The 14,768-nt window shown below is 40.6% G+C and overlaps 2 protein-coding genes and 1 non-coding gene across 3 annotated transcripts; 1 reads left to right on the plus strand and 2 right to left on the minus strand.

Annotated features, from left to right (window-relative positions):
- Positions 1-2,221: 2,221 nt before the first annotated feature.
- pgk1 (phosphoglycerate kinase 1) lies at positions 2,222-9,658 on the minus strand. Its single transcript, XM_053648071.1, has 11 exons — positions 9,503-9,658; positions 8,038-8,088; positions 7,727-7,882; positions 7,430-7,574; positions 6,058-6,161; positions 5,843-5,962; positions 4,938-5,052; positions 4,183-4,362; positions 3,875-4,052; positions 3,138-3,236; positions 2,222-2,837 (listed from the first exon to the last, which is right to left on the minus strand). Exons 1-11 carry the CDS (start codon positions 9,565-9,567, stop codon positions 2,797-2,799), a joined length of 1,254 nt encoding a protein of 417 aa, XP_053504046.1. The 5' UTR covers positions 9,568-9,658; the 3' UTR covers positions 2,222-2,796.
- Positions 9,659-11,115: 1,457 nt separating this feature from the next.
- LOC128622213 (cytochrome c oxidase subunit 7B, mitochondrial) lies at positions 11,116-12,730 on the minus strand. Its single transcript, XM_053648536.1, has 4 exons — positions 12,600-12,730; positions 11,439-11,563; positions 11,235-11,322; positions 11,116-11,199 (listed from the first exon to the last, which is right to left on the minus strand). The coding sequence occupies exons 1-3, from the start codon at positions 12,634-12,636 to the stop codon at positions 11,248-11,250; spliced, it is 237 nt and encodes a 78-aa protein (XP_053504511.1). The 5' UTR covers positions 12,637-12,730; the 3' UTR covers positions 11,116-11,199; positions 11,235-11,247.
- A 303-nt stretch (positions 12,731-13,033) lies between these two features.
- trnal-caa (transfer RNA leucine (anticodon CAA)) lies at positions 13,034-13,144 on the plus strand. Its single transcript has 2 exons — positions 13,034-13,071; positions 13,099-13,144. It is a non-coding gene; the product is annotated as a tRNA-Leu (tRNA).
- Positions 13,145-14,768: the final 1,624 nt, after the last annotated feature.

The raw sequence follows: 14,768 nt of genomic DNA on the forward strand, positions 1-14,768 counted from the left end.
ATGGTTTCCACTACAAATACCATTAAAACCATTACTTGACTTCTGTAAATAAAATATCTCTACTGGAAAACAAAACAATGGAATACATGACAGAAATACTAATGGTTTCCACTACAAATACCATTAAAACCATTACTTGACTTCTGTAAATAAAATATCTCTACTGGAAAACAAAACAATGGAATACATGACAGAAATACTAATGGTTTCCACTACAAATACCATTAAAACCATTACTTGACTTCTGGAAATAAAATATCCCTGCTGGAAAAAAAACAAAACAATGGAATACATGACAGAAATTCTAATGGTTTCCACTACAAATACCATTAAAACCATTACTTGACTTCTGTTAATAAAATATCCCTGCTGGGGAAAAAAACCAACAATTGAATACATGACAGAAAATCTAATGGTTTCCACTACAAACACCAATAAAACCATTACTTAACTTCTGTAAATATAATATCCCTGCTGAACAAAAAACAACAATAGAATACATCACAGAAATTCTAATGGTTTCCACTACAAATAGCATTCAAACCATTACCATTACCATTATTGGTCCTTAATGGTATCCACTAGACATAATGTGCCAACAAATTACCAGTAGAGACCCACAGGGACCATTACAGCTCCTTATTATTTAAATGTGTACAAAAATGTTTTGACTATTTACAGGATCCATAGTGTATTTTATTCCTGAACATTCCACTGATCGGACACAGCAAGTCCAAGTTCACATTATTTATGCACTGAATCCAATCGATTCAAGTGACCAGTCAAACAAGCTAATAACTAAAGGCATCAGAATAATGATAACAAGTAGAGATGATGCCCATCCAGTATCTGGTATCTGGTAAATGGGCATTTTCAATGCTTGTGCTATTTTCTTATAGACACGTCCCATTGTGTGAAGCTCAACAACCTTTTGCCGCACATCACAGCTATATTCCTCGCTCTTACCAATTGTAATACACCCTGGATGGGACACCCGTCCATCACAGAGCACCAGGTGCCCACACACACATTTACACACTTATTCACACCTAGGGGCAATTTAGTGTCCAATCCACCTGCATGTCTTTAGGCGATGAGTGAGAGGGAACTGGAGAACCCAGAGAGACTCCACACAGACATGGCGAGAACATGTACAGAAAATTCACACAGACAGTAACCCGAGCTCAGGGTTCAACAAGAGACCCTAGTGCTGTGAAAATGCCACCCAAATAGAAACATACTTTATTTACTGCATAATATAACATAATAACATAACACAATGATGCTGATTTTTTCTTTCTAAAAGTTGTAGGTGTGCTTTGTAATTGGAATATTTTTCCTTTAGGTATTGGTCGGGATTTTGTTTTGTAGATCTGGCAACCCTGCTGCTAATCAACATAATGTTACAGCACTCTTGCGCCCCCGTGTGTTCAAACACCAAATACAAAACCTAAAAAAATATTCTAAAAAATATTCTTCCTTGCTGAAACCACCCCCACCCTCCGCCCCCAAAGGCAATAGAAACCCTCATAGAATTTGTAATGGTTTTAATGTTTATAATGGGAATTGTATTGGCTTTAATGGAAACTGTAATGGTCCCTATGGGTCTTTAATAGAAATTTGCCACCTTCTATGGGTGGCGTGTTATGGCTAGCGGATACCATTAAGGACCCATGTCTGTAATACATCCTACTACGTAATGGAAACCATTTGGTAATGGTTTTAATGGTTAACATCTGATGGTTTGTAATGGAAACCATTAGAATTTCTGTGATGGGTTCTGTTTTATTTATTTTTTTTCCCCCCAGCAGGGTTCATCCACATGGAAACTTTCACTGCACTCCACTGACTTCATGCTCCCTCATGGTCCTACTTTCTTTCTTTGAGACAAAATGTTGTTTTTAGTTACAAGTTTGTTGTCAAGGCCAGGATGCGCGTTAAAAGCCTAAGGAAATGTCCCACTGTAGTAAAATACTGTCAACGGTAGTAGTACCCAACATGCCTAAGTTATTACTGTGTTACATGTATAAATATAATGCAATTAATTTGACGACATATCAATGTACATGTCTTGGGATGGACATATTTTGGGTTTTATTACAGGGCTGTTTTTGTGACTAAATGCTAAGAAATTCTAATAAAATGCTTAATAAATTACATCATTACATCTCGAGTTGTTAACATAACACTCAAACATACATAAAAAGAGGAAATCCAAGAACACTTTCCAAATTTTTTTTTTATTTGTATTCCATCAAAAGACTGCATGTGTCTTCTGAGCAGGCCGTTTATTTTACAAGCCCTAGGGATGAGAAGTGCAACATAAAGTGTCTACAGTTTCACATACAGTCTTAACATCGGTTAACGGGCGTCAAATAAAAACCTCTATGGTTACGTCGCACACCACATTTTCGTCTTTATATGCTGAATACAGTTACAGGTTATATAAAGAGGACACAATCACACTAACACTTCAGCAGGTGAGACAAACGACCCGAACCTAAAAGTGTCGGGTAATACACGGAAGCAGGAGCATCACGCTTTCCTTAACGGAGAACCGATCGGAAGGGTACAGTGTGCTAACTGCGTACGTAGCTGGTGCCTTACGTTAGCGATGGAGTACACAGGAACATGAGGAATGAAAAACTAAAGCAGAGTACAGTGATGTTTACTGTTTGTTGAGTTGAGACGGGAGATGTACACGTGTACGTGTACGCTGATAGAAATGAATGAGTGTGCAGCGAGAGCTTCTTCAGGGTAGAGGGTCACAGCCCTGGCGAATGAGGTGCCAGGTGTTTAAACGTTGCTGAGAGCATCTACACCAGGCAGGACTTTTCCTGCGGATGATAAAAAGCTAAACGTTAGGATCGAGTTTAACAACAAAGCTGCATAGTGGTTAATAATTCATCTAATTCTTGTATGTATATTTGGTGAAATTCCAGTGTTAGGATAGGAGACATGAGAACAATAAATCACCATCTATACGACTAAAATACGATGCTAATGATCAGATTTAAAAAAAAAAAGGCAGATAAGGCACGAACTGGGAGCACAAAAGTTGCTTCACGTTAAACATTTTCACAACTACGGTCCAACACTGATGGATTATTCAAAGCAGGAAGTGAAGTAATACTCACCCTCCAGAAGTTCCAGACTCGCTCCACCTCCTGTACTCACATGGCTCACTTTGTCCTCCGTGTCCCACTTGGCGCAGCAGGTCGCCGTGTCTCCACCACCTGAGAACATCACGAGGGACGCGTTCATTAAGGTCAAACAGCAGCATGGAGGAAAACGGGTGAGGGGAAATGTAAGCGTGTTAGGGTAGAAGTAAAAGCAGACTGCTCATTAGATGGTCAATAGTGCAGAATATACAAACTCGGTAACCAGAAGGAGAATCTGGTGCCACCTAGTGGTTGAAAGGATTAGGAATGTCACTTAAAATGAATAAAGCATGAACTCCAGTTTAAATTAATACCATGGTATAAACTAGGGATGCATCCATACTGGGTTTCAGACCGAGTACATGCTTAGACGAGTTCATTTTTTTGGTTCTTGTCGTCAATACCAATAAACAGCAACAGCAGTACCAAAATGAATCTGGCACGGTGGAACATTTCATTTAGCTCCGTTTATGTTAGATGCTGCAGCGTGCAGTTAGCAACGAAGCCCTCATCCTGAGTTCAACGTTTAAGATGCTACGGCATTTAAACAGTATCTTTAATAGAGAGCACGAGCTCGGCCCATGTCACTTTTTAATGACCATTATTCTTCGTTAAATACAGACACGGACCCGATCTATAATTAGTACCGGTATCGATCCTAACGCAATTAAATGCTAAGGATATTAATATAAGAAGTACTCGACTGCACTTACCAATGATGGTGACGCAACCACTTTTGGTCACTTCCACGACTTTGTCCATGAGGTTCTTGGTTCCCTTGGCGAAGTTATCCCACTCAAATACGCCGACGGGTCCGTTCCATACGATCTGCTTAGCTCTGCTTACGGCCTCAGCAAAAAGCTTGGAGCTCTCGGGCCCACAGTCCAGACCCTGGATAAGACGAAGAGTTATTTCTTTTTCCATTTTAACACTTAAAATTAAAAAAAAATAAAAAATAAATTCACTATTCGTTCAAACCATAAACGACTGACGCGAATTTGCTCTACTGTAGAAAACTTACCATCCATCCTGCTGGAATGCCTTCAGCCACTGCAGCTGTTCCTGTCGTGGCCTTCTCATCAAACTTCTCTGCAGTGACAAAGTCGACAGGAAGGGTGATCTTGACGCCGTTCTTCTCGGCTTTGGCCATCAGGTCCTTGACGATTTTAGATCCTTCCTCATCGAACAGGGAAGTGCCAATCTGTCGCAATACAGGAGAAAGAATATTTGTAGAGAAGATTACATCAGTACCAGTTTTAACGAGAGGAAAAAAAAAAAGGAAGGAAATGCATCCAGAGGAGCCAACGTTCTAGCAGGAAACCCCCACCCCAAACAAACCAGAATTTAACCACAAAAACTCTAGAACATTCTGGTGCTCAAATACGAACTCAACTCTTATTTGCTTTTACCGAGCAGAGACCACAGCTCCGCCATCTTGGTTTCAACTCTTTCACAAAAGTTTGCGAATTCACAGGTCAAAGTTCACCAAGATAAGGTTGCTGTGAAGCCAAAGTACCTTCTACTGTACTAGAAGCAAATGAGCTTCTTTCCTTTCTTCAATAAAGTAACATTTTTTATTTATTTATTTATTTATTTATTTATTTATTTTTTGCTGGCCAGATTTTATTTGGGTTCTCTCTTCTGGAGGAAGAGCGCAGTTTTCGGGTGCGTCTCGGATCGCCGTAGCAAACCGTAAACGCCAAGTCTAAACCGTAGACGTCTGCACCTCTGCATATAGAGGATATCCGAAACCCGCTTTACGTTAGCATTCCTCACCTCCATGTTCTTCAGGACCTTGAGGAAGGTGAAGGCCATGCCGCCCCCGATGATCATCTCGTCCACCTGGTCCAGCATGTTGTTGATCAGCTGAATCTTATCTTTGACTTTGGCCCTGTGATAACGACAGCAAGCGCATACGTTGATATCGCCAATATAATCAGCTTATTTTGTCAATTAAAATCTGGTACGTGTGCGCGCGCGCGCATGTGTGTGTGTGTGAGAATGACAAAATAAGCAGCCAGAGGAGTTCTGCAGTGCCTAAAGATGTCTGTGTACATTGTTTGAACGGCTCATCAAGGGGCCATTCCTTTCAGAGAGGTCAGTAACTGGTAAGAGGCCAGCGAGAGACGGGGGGAAAAAATTCTGGTGTCATCACTGCGAATTGATAACAGCCAATGAACCAGAAGGGGCGTTAACGCACAAAGAAAACACAGTTGGGGAGAATAACCTCGCTATGCACCTACTAGTGAGATTTTTCAGCGTGCTGAACTCCAACAAACCGCCTTAATGTCTGAAAACTTCTCGTTTCTCGGAAACACAGTCCTTTGATTCGCTACATTCTACCTGGAAAGGATTACTGCGCAATTTCCAAATAGGACACAGTCTCACATGCTGCTGTAATACTTAACAAGATAAGCTGAATCTATTCCTGGACCGTCACTCACACGTTCAGAATCAGCACACTACTAGAACAACCGAGTACTAGTATATCAGGATCACTACAGACTAGCACAGCATACGCTCTTCTCACTGGCCTGTCTCAGTGCAGCTAATTTAGCACGTGCACACACACAAAAACTAAAAGAATCTGAAAGGGTTAATAAACCTGATCGAATTATTCCCTCCTTCCACTGCTCATTTCTGACGTGACGTTACATTTCGTGTATGCTTTAAGCCCTCACCCGCCAAGGATGGCCAGGAATGGTCTCTGTGGCTTCTCCAAGGCCATGGCGAAGTAGTCCAGCTCCTTCTTCATTAAGAAGCCTGCAGCTTTCTGAGGCAGATCTACTCCAACCATAGAGCTGTAAAATAGGATCACAGATAGGAATTCGTCGTCACAGAGGTTCTAGATGCGTGGGACACGATACGGGACTGTAAGGGAAGTGACGAGGTGCACCTGTGGGCTCTGTGTGCCGTTCCGAAGGCATCGTTAACGTAGACGTCACCCAGCTTGGACAGGGAGGCCCTGAAAGCATTGATCTCTTCCTGGGATGCTTTGGTCTAGAGAGAGAGAGAGAGAAAGAAAGAAGGAAAGAAAGAAGGAACCTTTAGGAGCCTGTGTTGTCTGCACACAGATCAATTCAAGCTTCATACTAAATGTAACGCCGATATTGCATCTTAAATCAAACTTTTCGAGGTAGAACGCCATGGTGTATTGCTAATTTGGACGCACATTTTGGAGATCAGTTGCCAATAGGGGCGTGGCATTCAGAAAACGCATGCACAGTGTCCCACTTCGATGCGAATTTGCACAGTACTGCTTAATCTCTACCACAAAATATCAACATGAAATATAATGATCTCATCGACAATACTGAAAGCATTCCTGCGACGTCGACTCCAACAAACCCGGTCTTCTTATCGCTCAAAGATGCCGAAGGACAAACTCTCCAGCGTTCACGCGCTTTATAATCCATTTTCACAGACATCCTCAAATAACCCCAGAATCTGAGAATGTCATTTAATCCAGATTTCTATTCTGTCTCATTCAAGATTAGCTCAAAGTTCATGACTTATGAACTTATGAGAAAGGTCACTAAAGTGCCTATGAAATGCTTGGCCCCCATTCCACTGAAGGTCGAAAGTCCATGAAGGTTACCCTCTACTATGTTCTACTCCGACTGTAGCGTCGAGTAAACCACAGAAAGGTCAGGAGGGCATCTGAGTTTCCTCCCCTTCCCTCGCCCATCTCTCCTTCCCTACAGCGCATTCCAGTCAGGGCTCCATCGACCAGAAAGGCAACACCGGTGGCCTTTCTTCAAATGCCAAAAGGCCAAGCGTATACTGGAGCAATCTCCCTGTGGATCAGTCTCTGCTCTTTGAGGGAATGGTGGGTAGATGCTGATGAAGGTGTTGAAGTTTAGCTTATGTTAGCAAGTTTTTCTGTCCTTTTTAACTCTGAACTTCCCGTTTTTTGATTTGTAGTGTCCTCATACTCTGCACGTTCCACCAACAAAGACCCGGTCTACTCACGACAGCTCTTAAAGTCTCAACGAAACGGCTTCTAAGCTGCGATTCGATTTCGTATGTTCGTGTATTTCCTTCTGAAACAGAAAGCGACGTCGTGCCGAACTGCTTGAGCGACCTACACTGGCCGATAGCGCTCGAGATACGCAACACTCCCGGCCAATCCAGACGAACCGGACAGTAGCGATATATACGGAGAACAGCAACAGGACTGCTGATGGAAAAGCCCAGACCGTGTAGAAAGACGAAACCTTGTTTATGTTCATAACACGGAGTCAAATTTTGATTTCGGAGACACTCGCCTTGTTTCCTGCGGCATCTTTGCCCTTGCCCTCTTCAGCCACGTGAAAGCGCAGGTTCTCCAGAAGAATGACGGAACCTGCAGGAGGATCTGCGCAGGCACTCTCCACTTCTGCACCGACGCAGTCTTTCAGGAACGTAACATCTCTGTAACAACAACCGAAAATCACCACGTTCAACCAATCTCTGCTCATATAATCCCCTTCATTACTCACTAGCGTACGTTAGTGTCGTATATTTAAAAAGTTACTCTAATCGCCATGATGGATATCTGAGATCAGTCGAAACGCCTCGCTTACTTTCCCAGCAGGGTCTTGAGTTCCGCAGCCACAGGCTCCAGAGAGTACTTGTCAGGCATGGGGACGCCATCGGGCCGACCCAAGTGGCTCATCAGCACCACTGATTTGGCTCCGTTGTTTAAACAGTGCTGGATGGATGGAAGTGCGGCCTTGATCCTGTCAGGAAGATTACGACGCCATGCTCTCGATTAACATTCATTCCATACCGATTTCGGAAACGTCAAGAAAATAAAAACAAGAAGATGAACAAGATCAAATGATTATTAAAAAAAAAAAAAAAAGTGGTCATGCAGAATTTTATTTTATTTTACCTCTGGTTGTTTGTGATGGCCTTGTCCTTCATGGGCACATTGAAATCAACCCTGTGTGAGAGAAATCACATTATTTCTTTAAATCAAGGGTCTTCTTGCACGATACCTGGACTGGGACGAGAACTAGCACTCTGAAACGAGGAAGCGAATGAATTCTTGTATTGCAATCGTGGTGAATGTAATATTCCTTCCTTCCTTTTCTGTTCAAGTGCTGGTGGTCATCTATGTTACTGGGGTAACCCTGTCCACGAAGTGACTAATGTCCCCAACAACCAAGTAAACACCCCAAACCTTTTTTTTTAGTGGGGGTTCCCTCCCCACTCTCATATTCAAGCTCAAAACTCAAAGCTCTACCTATTATTACTCAACAAGGGAAACCACTATCTTCCTTTCCAAATGGAAGCCACATTCGTACACGCAACGCCACACTCACTACAACGTGAAAGGGTTTTGAACTGACTCACTGCAGTTACCAGGGTTACAACATCAGGACGGAGGTGATTCGGATTTCCAGCCATGCTCCATTCAAACTGGATCAAGGATTAACAAACATGGTACAGAACCGAGGTGAGGTGACGTGCCGAGACGAACGTTTCTCTGCCCGTTATACGGGTCAGAACGAGTTCCTACAAACCCACACGTGCATACACATCACGGCAAGATCTCACATACCCCCCACCCCCACACACACACACTTTACCCTCCATCCTGTCGATGTTCCTTTCCTCCATCACTTGTTCCTCGTACACTTTGCTGGAACGATAACGATTTGACGATGGCGATGTGGCGCTGGAAAGAGGATGACCCATATGATGTTCCTTTCCATACGAGGACCACGCCATAGTATCATCGTTAGATTAAGTAGAAATGCCCTTGTTTGGTATTGTAGGAAAACAAAAACCATTCAAGAACAGCTTGAGGGATGCGTTTGAGTTTGGGAAGACATGAGTGAACTTTTTTTCCTCTCTCTGCTCCACATATACATTGCTTTTTTTTATCATCATCATGGGTTATTATGGCATATTGAATTCAGTATGCATGAGTAATGAGTTGTATAGGAGCTATATGTAGGCCTCAAAAGGAATGCGTTAATTCTGCTGCCTCATCATGCTTGTTTGTAGCATAAATGTATTTTTATTTTAGAAGATGTGACAGTGACTTGAATTAGTCTTATATTATAGGCCTATTATTGATTATTGCTTACAGCAGATGCAAAGTGAAGCTTAATAACCTTAAGGTTGAATTTTCCATATGCAAAAATAAAAGACAGTTAAAGATAGAGATTCTTAAGAGCCATAATGACCGCCTGTTTTCGCATTTTAATAAACCAGGCGTTGTTAAAATTCAGACTATGTGTAAACCAGGCTACGTGACATGGCCGCTTCCTGAGCAAGATGTCACCTGAACCGTTACCATTCATTCAGCGTTTTTTCTTCCTCCACTCGTAGTGTTTTTCAAAACTCACCTCATGACGATACGCTTTCCTTTGACATCCACTTTGTCCAGGGTGAGCTTGTTTGACAGCGACATCTTGGAAAGCTACTCGTTTCCTGCAGTTACTCTCTGGTATACCGGAAACTCGTGCGTACTGAGCAGCAGCTCCCGAATGAGAGTGACCTTAACTTCCAACGCAGGCAGACGAAGTGGGCGGGTACATTTGGGAGGATTCAATGCTTATTGGTTGATCGCAAGAGTGAGGGGGCGGGGATACTATAACTTTTTAAATTCGGTTATTGGCGGCGCTTGCTGTCTGTCGCGTGACGTCACTCCATCGTTTTAATTTGTCGTCCGAATTACGACTGAAACAAATCATTTTTAGAGTATGATAAACAGTAATTAAACACTGGAAGAAAATATAGCTTCAAATTAAAATATACATTTATTTTTAAAAAATATTTTAAAAAGCCGTTGTTTTGTGGTTTTGCCGTTTGTGTCAAATGGCACGTACACAATGGTTTTTGTCTCTATGGGGGGGGGGGGGGGGGACAATAGCGACATCTTGTGGACGTTCAGAGATTAAATTTTCAGAATGATATAAAAACAAGATCCTGCATAACATACCACAACTGTATAATATACACATACACTGTACTGTTTGATTTCTTTCTGGAAGCAGTTATACACAACCATAAAGAGACAACAATATAGTAAAATAATATGCAACGAAATAGCGTTCATACAAAATTATATAACACATAGATACACTATATGGCCAAAACACCTGACTGTCACACATATATGTGGTTCTTCCCTATACTGTTGCCTCAAAGAAGGAAACACACAATTGAATTGAAGAATGTCTGCAGCATTACAGTTTCCCTTCAGTGGAACTAAAAGGTTTAAACCTGTTCCAGCAACAGTGCTCTTGTCCTCAAAACGAGCTCCATGAAGAAGGTTGGCATGGAAGACCTTGAGTAGCCAGCACAGGGCCCTGACCTCAACCCCATTGAACACGTTTGGAATGAATCGGAATACCGACTGCACCCCAGGCGTCCTTGCCCGCTTTCGTAACATCCCCAGAGCCATGTTCCATAATCTAGTGGAAAGCCTACCCAGAAGAGTGGAGGTTATTATAACAGAAAAGGGGGCATGAATCACTTATGGATTTGGTGCTCAGGTGTCCACAAACTTTTGCCCATATAGTGCAGGTTTAATAGGCATCTTTCGCTTGTATCTACAATCACCTGACAGATGCTTTTATCCAAAGCAACTGATATACCATTTGAGCTGAACAGATGAAAGTCAACGGCGGGGATTTGAGCTCGGCTGACCCGCCCCTACCCCTAATACAGCCCAGCAGCATTACAGCTGTTTTTCCCCAATAAATACCTCAAGGCCATTGCTAGGCTTAGAATAAGCCACCAACAAAATACAAAACAAAACAGGATCCTGTGATCAGATAGACATTGATAAGATGCTACAGGTGAAAAGGTTAATAAAGTGGCCTGTTTTGGCTTATATGTAGGTTGACCTACTAATAAAGCAACCTTAAAACAAGCTTATGGGTCCATAGCATGCTTTATAAAACATTATATATTATATATATATATATATAAAAAATAAATTACCACAAAGCACTGTATTCATATTTAATTTATTACATTTTTACAGACACATCAGAGCAACAGGGATTAGGTGTAAAGCATATCCATTAACAAAATGGAAAAGTTCACAAGGTATTCAGGATGTTCCTAAACGTTGTTTCCCCCATTACTCCTTCCATTCCTTAGGCTGGACCTTGCCAACGGGAGACAGGTTCCATGCGATGCCAGTTGACGTGATCACCTGCAAACATTACACACAGCAAAAGATGCGTGGTTATGAAAAGGAACGAAGCACACGTATAAAATGTATAATTTGGGTGCACGTCGAGACAACACGGAGACGTCACGGACACCTACGTAGCTCCAGATTGAAATGCAAAACGCTGCTCCACCAATCAACAGCGGCATGCCGTACTTCGCATGGAACTCTCGGGATGCACCTGAAGAAGCATTTCGCACAGCAACCTGGCGGCTGGCTTGTCCTAAGAGGGGAAGAAAACAACAGCGCATTCACCATTATATTATTTGTTTTCTTTGTCGGGGCTAGGATTAGTAAGCGCTGTGTAGTAAGGGTATGGTATTCTGTACACCTGACCCTTTTTTTCTGCAAATAGACCAGTAAAATACTAAGATATGCTCATCTGTCACGTATTAAATGTTAACTTGTATTATTAGTAATTATTCCACTTTCCATCAAAACTGTTTATATCGCAAAATCCCGACAGAGGACAGTAACAGTCGCACTTTATGTAACTTGCGGGGTTAGAAATGCTAATGTCATGAAGAAAACATCAGGTTTTATTTTTTTAAATATAAAGACGATACTTGTATATTAGATGGGCACTGCCCCGAATACTGATTGGAAACGTTTCCTGTAAAATAATTAGGTCTAAATTCTACTAATATAAACTAACTGTTTCATTACCACCTGAATGAAATCAGACATTTTTGGAATATCCACTAAAATGTCCTCAAAGTGTATGGAATACAGTACTCTTACGTCACTTGACATTTATATACTAACAGTAAAAAAAAGTATGTATGTATCAAACCCCTTTGCCTAAATTTAATCTTGTGATAAACCCAATAAAGAAGACACTGTTACACAAAGTAAAGCACTGAACACCAGAGTTAGACATCCATCTTGTGCATATTACGCTATTTTGCTGCCGTAAATCGTTGCAAACTGTTGTAAACGACCTAACGTAACATTGTGTGACATTAGGACAGCCAGGTAGCTAGCTAGCTAACTTCCCGGAAGATATTAAATGAAAGACGTAAGTCTACAGGAATTAGTAAAAGGACAGAAAATAGATAATAATTAATTAATCAACTATACATTTCTATATCAAGTGTAATGTTATGTTAGTTAATTAATTCATTAACTAGATTATATGTCTAGTATTGGTGAGTTAAGAAGTGTTGTGCACATTGGCTAAGCTAGCTAATTAATAACACAACTTTCTGTTTCAGGTAAATGAAATGATAAGATAAGAAAGAAAGAAAGAAATGACTTACCACTGAGGTTTAGAGCTGCTTTGGCGAAGCGGTACATGTTTGTCGGCTGAGGTTGAGAGTCTACACGATACCCTTGAACGGTTAAAAAAAAAACCAAAATGGCGGATGGCGCATACCGGAAATACGTAAAACCGCTAGGGGCACTGTGGAGATTTCACGCAGGGTTGTCGTGCATATTAGCAAATAGGTATTTTGTGATTTTCTCCACCTAAAATTAATTTTTTTAATCATGAAAATTCGCGAGTATGTGAGCGAATATTTTATAATGGGTTAAACCAAAAACACTGAATACTCAGCAGGTTTCCTTTGGTAACCCGAGCGTTCTGAGTTAGCTAGCTAAGTTAACTACAGATACACCTGTTTTACAATTAGAGTTCAGCTAGCTAAAACACAAATAATTCAAAAGCTGTACTGTGAAAAATTTTTACACTTGTGTCAGGATGGCCGAGTGGTCTAAGGCGCCAGACTCAAGGGTTCATTCCTTCCGTACAATCGGGTATTCTGGTCTCCGAATGGAGGCGTGGGTTCGAATCCCACTTCTGACACATAACCTTTTTTTTTTTTTTTTTTAATTCCACTCACATGCAAATAGTTGAATAACACTCCTAATTATCAATTATTGTGCACTCTGGTAAAAGTCCGTGTTACAGAAGATACTTTACACATAGAACGAAGGACTTTGTTCATGTTTATAATGTAAATCTTTATGGTACTATTTACCAATGGTACATATATTTAAAATGATTGGTGGTCTTGAGTTTTTGGTCAAATGTGATGTTTTCAGAAATCCCTTTGAAGTTGTCAGAGGTTTCCCCCAAACAAGTCCTTTGGTTCTGGACAATAATATTTCCCCATCATTTTCCCCTGCCTTCTTTGAAATTATGTGGTGTCGACCTTCTTGATATAAAGTGCAGTTTAAGTTTTTTAAGTCTTATTCGAGGTGAGATTTTCAGTCCTTTTCTTTTCATGAAGGTGAGGCCTCAGTTAGAACTAGAACTAGGTCTTTTACTAGTTTCCTGTCTTTACCCTGTTGATCCTAAGCTCAAAGAAACACACTATAAACAAATATCAAACATTTATCCAGTAGAGGCTTTATTGCAAAAGAAGTTTAAGGTAGAAATTGGTCAGTCCATACAGGATTTCACAGAGTGTTTTTCTGATCGTGTAGTTTTTTGGATTTTTTTTTTTTTTGGTGGAAAACTACTTGAATTGGCAACATTGTAATTTTTTATTATTTTGTTCAACATTTTTGAACTTGAGGTGCATGAAAAATATGACTAAAACACCTGCAAATGATACACATCCATGTCGAAACGTCTGCTTTGGTGATTGTCTTCACTTCACTCAGAAGGTGCCAGGTGATGATAATTACTTTATGACTTATTTTGCCTTGCAGTCTTTTAAGCTGCTTGATTTTGTATCCTTTCTTCCATCTGTTCGTTATCTGAGCAGAATGTCTATAGTCAAATTGCATGTAACCCGTTTTTGAGAAACAAATAATAAGCAAACAAAACAACAAAGTGTGCACTACACCAACACAACTACAAGTGAGATTCGACATAGTACACCGTTACTGTTAGAGGAAATACGAATACAAATACCTTTATTGTCATTGTACAAGTACAATGAGATTCAGTGTGCGGTTTCCCCATCCATGAACGAAGTGGCCAGTGAGTGTATAGTACGTTCATCTACTACTGGTGCTATTGGTTTTATGCTAAACCGATTTGGTGATTTAATTCAGAGACACACAAACTTTATTTTTAAAAAAAACAACAAAAAAAAACTCACCATTGACCAAAATGGCATCTTGGCTATTTGCTGCAAATAATTATATAACTTCCTGCTTTTAATGGTAATAGTAAAGATAACCCTCTCAAGTACCAGCATTAATATACACCAAATTGTTTCCCAATTTTGGACTTTCATTTATTTCTGAACCTCAAACCTGACTGTGAAATGCATGCATATCTACAGAAATGTGAACCCTCATGTATTTATAATAGACAGGAACAGTGAACACAGATGATAAATTGATTAAATGGTTTTCAGCTGTGTTTATACACTTTCTTTCTTCTTTTTTTTTTTTACAGTAGGAAAATCAGTAGTTGGCCTCACTTATAATTCTCCAACACTATTAATTTCACATAATGCCATTTATTTTTACAT

Source organism: Ictalurus furcatus, chromosome 18 (assembly GCF_023375685.1).
Source record: "Ictalurus furcatus strain D&B chromosome 18, Billie_1.0, whole genome shotgun sequence".
NCBI lineage: Eukaryota > Metazoa > Chordata > Actinopteri > Siluriformes > Ictaluridae > Ictalurus > Ictalurus furcatus.

Bases quoted from the DNA above. Each gene is read 5' to 3' on its own strand.
- LOC128622213 (XM_053648536.1), bottom strand. From the start codon at position 12,636: ATGTACCGCTTCGCCAAAGCAGCTCTAAACCTCAGTG. The intron at 11,564-12,599 runs GTAAGTCATTTC...TTCCCCTCTTAG, and splicing joins AGCAGCTCTAAACCTCAGTG to GACAAGCCAGCCGCCAGGTT. The intron at 11,323-11,438 runs GTAGGTGTCCGT...TAATGTTTGCAG, and splicing joins GCATTTCAATCTGGAGCTAC to GTGATCACGTCAACTGGCAT.
- pgk1 (XM_053648071.1), bottom strand. From the start codon at position 9,567: ATGTCGCTGTCAAACAAGCTCACCCTGGACAAAGTGGATGTCAAAGGA. The intron at 8,089-9,502 runs GTGAGTTTTGAA...TCTCTCACACAG, and splicing joins GGAAAGCGTATCGTCATGAG to GGTTGATTTCAATGTGCCCA. The intron at 7,883-8,037 runs GTAAAATAAAAT...TCTTCCTGACAG, and splicing joins GCCATCACAAACAACCAGAG to GATCAAGGCCGCACTTCCAT.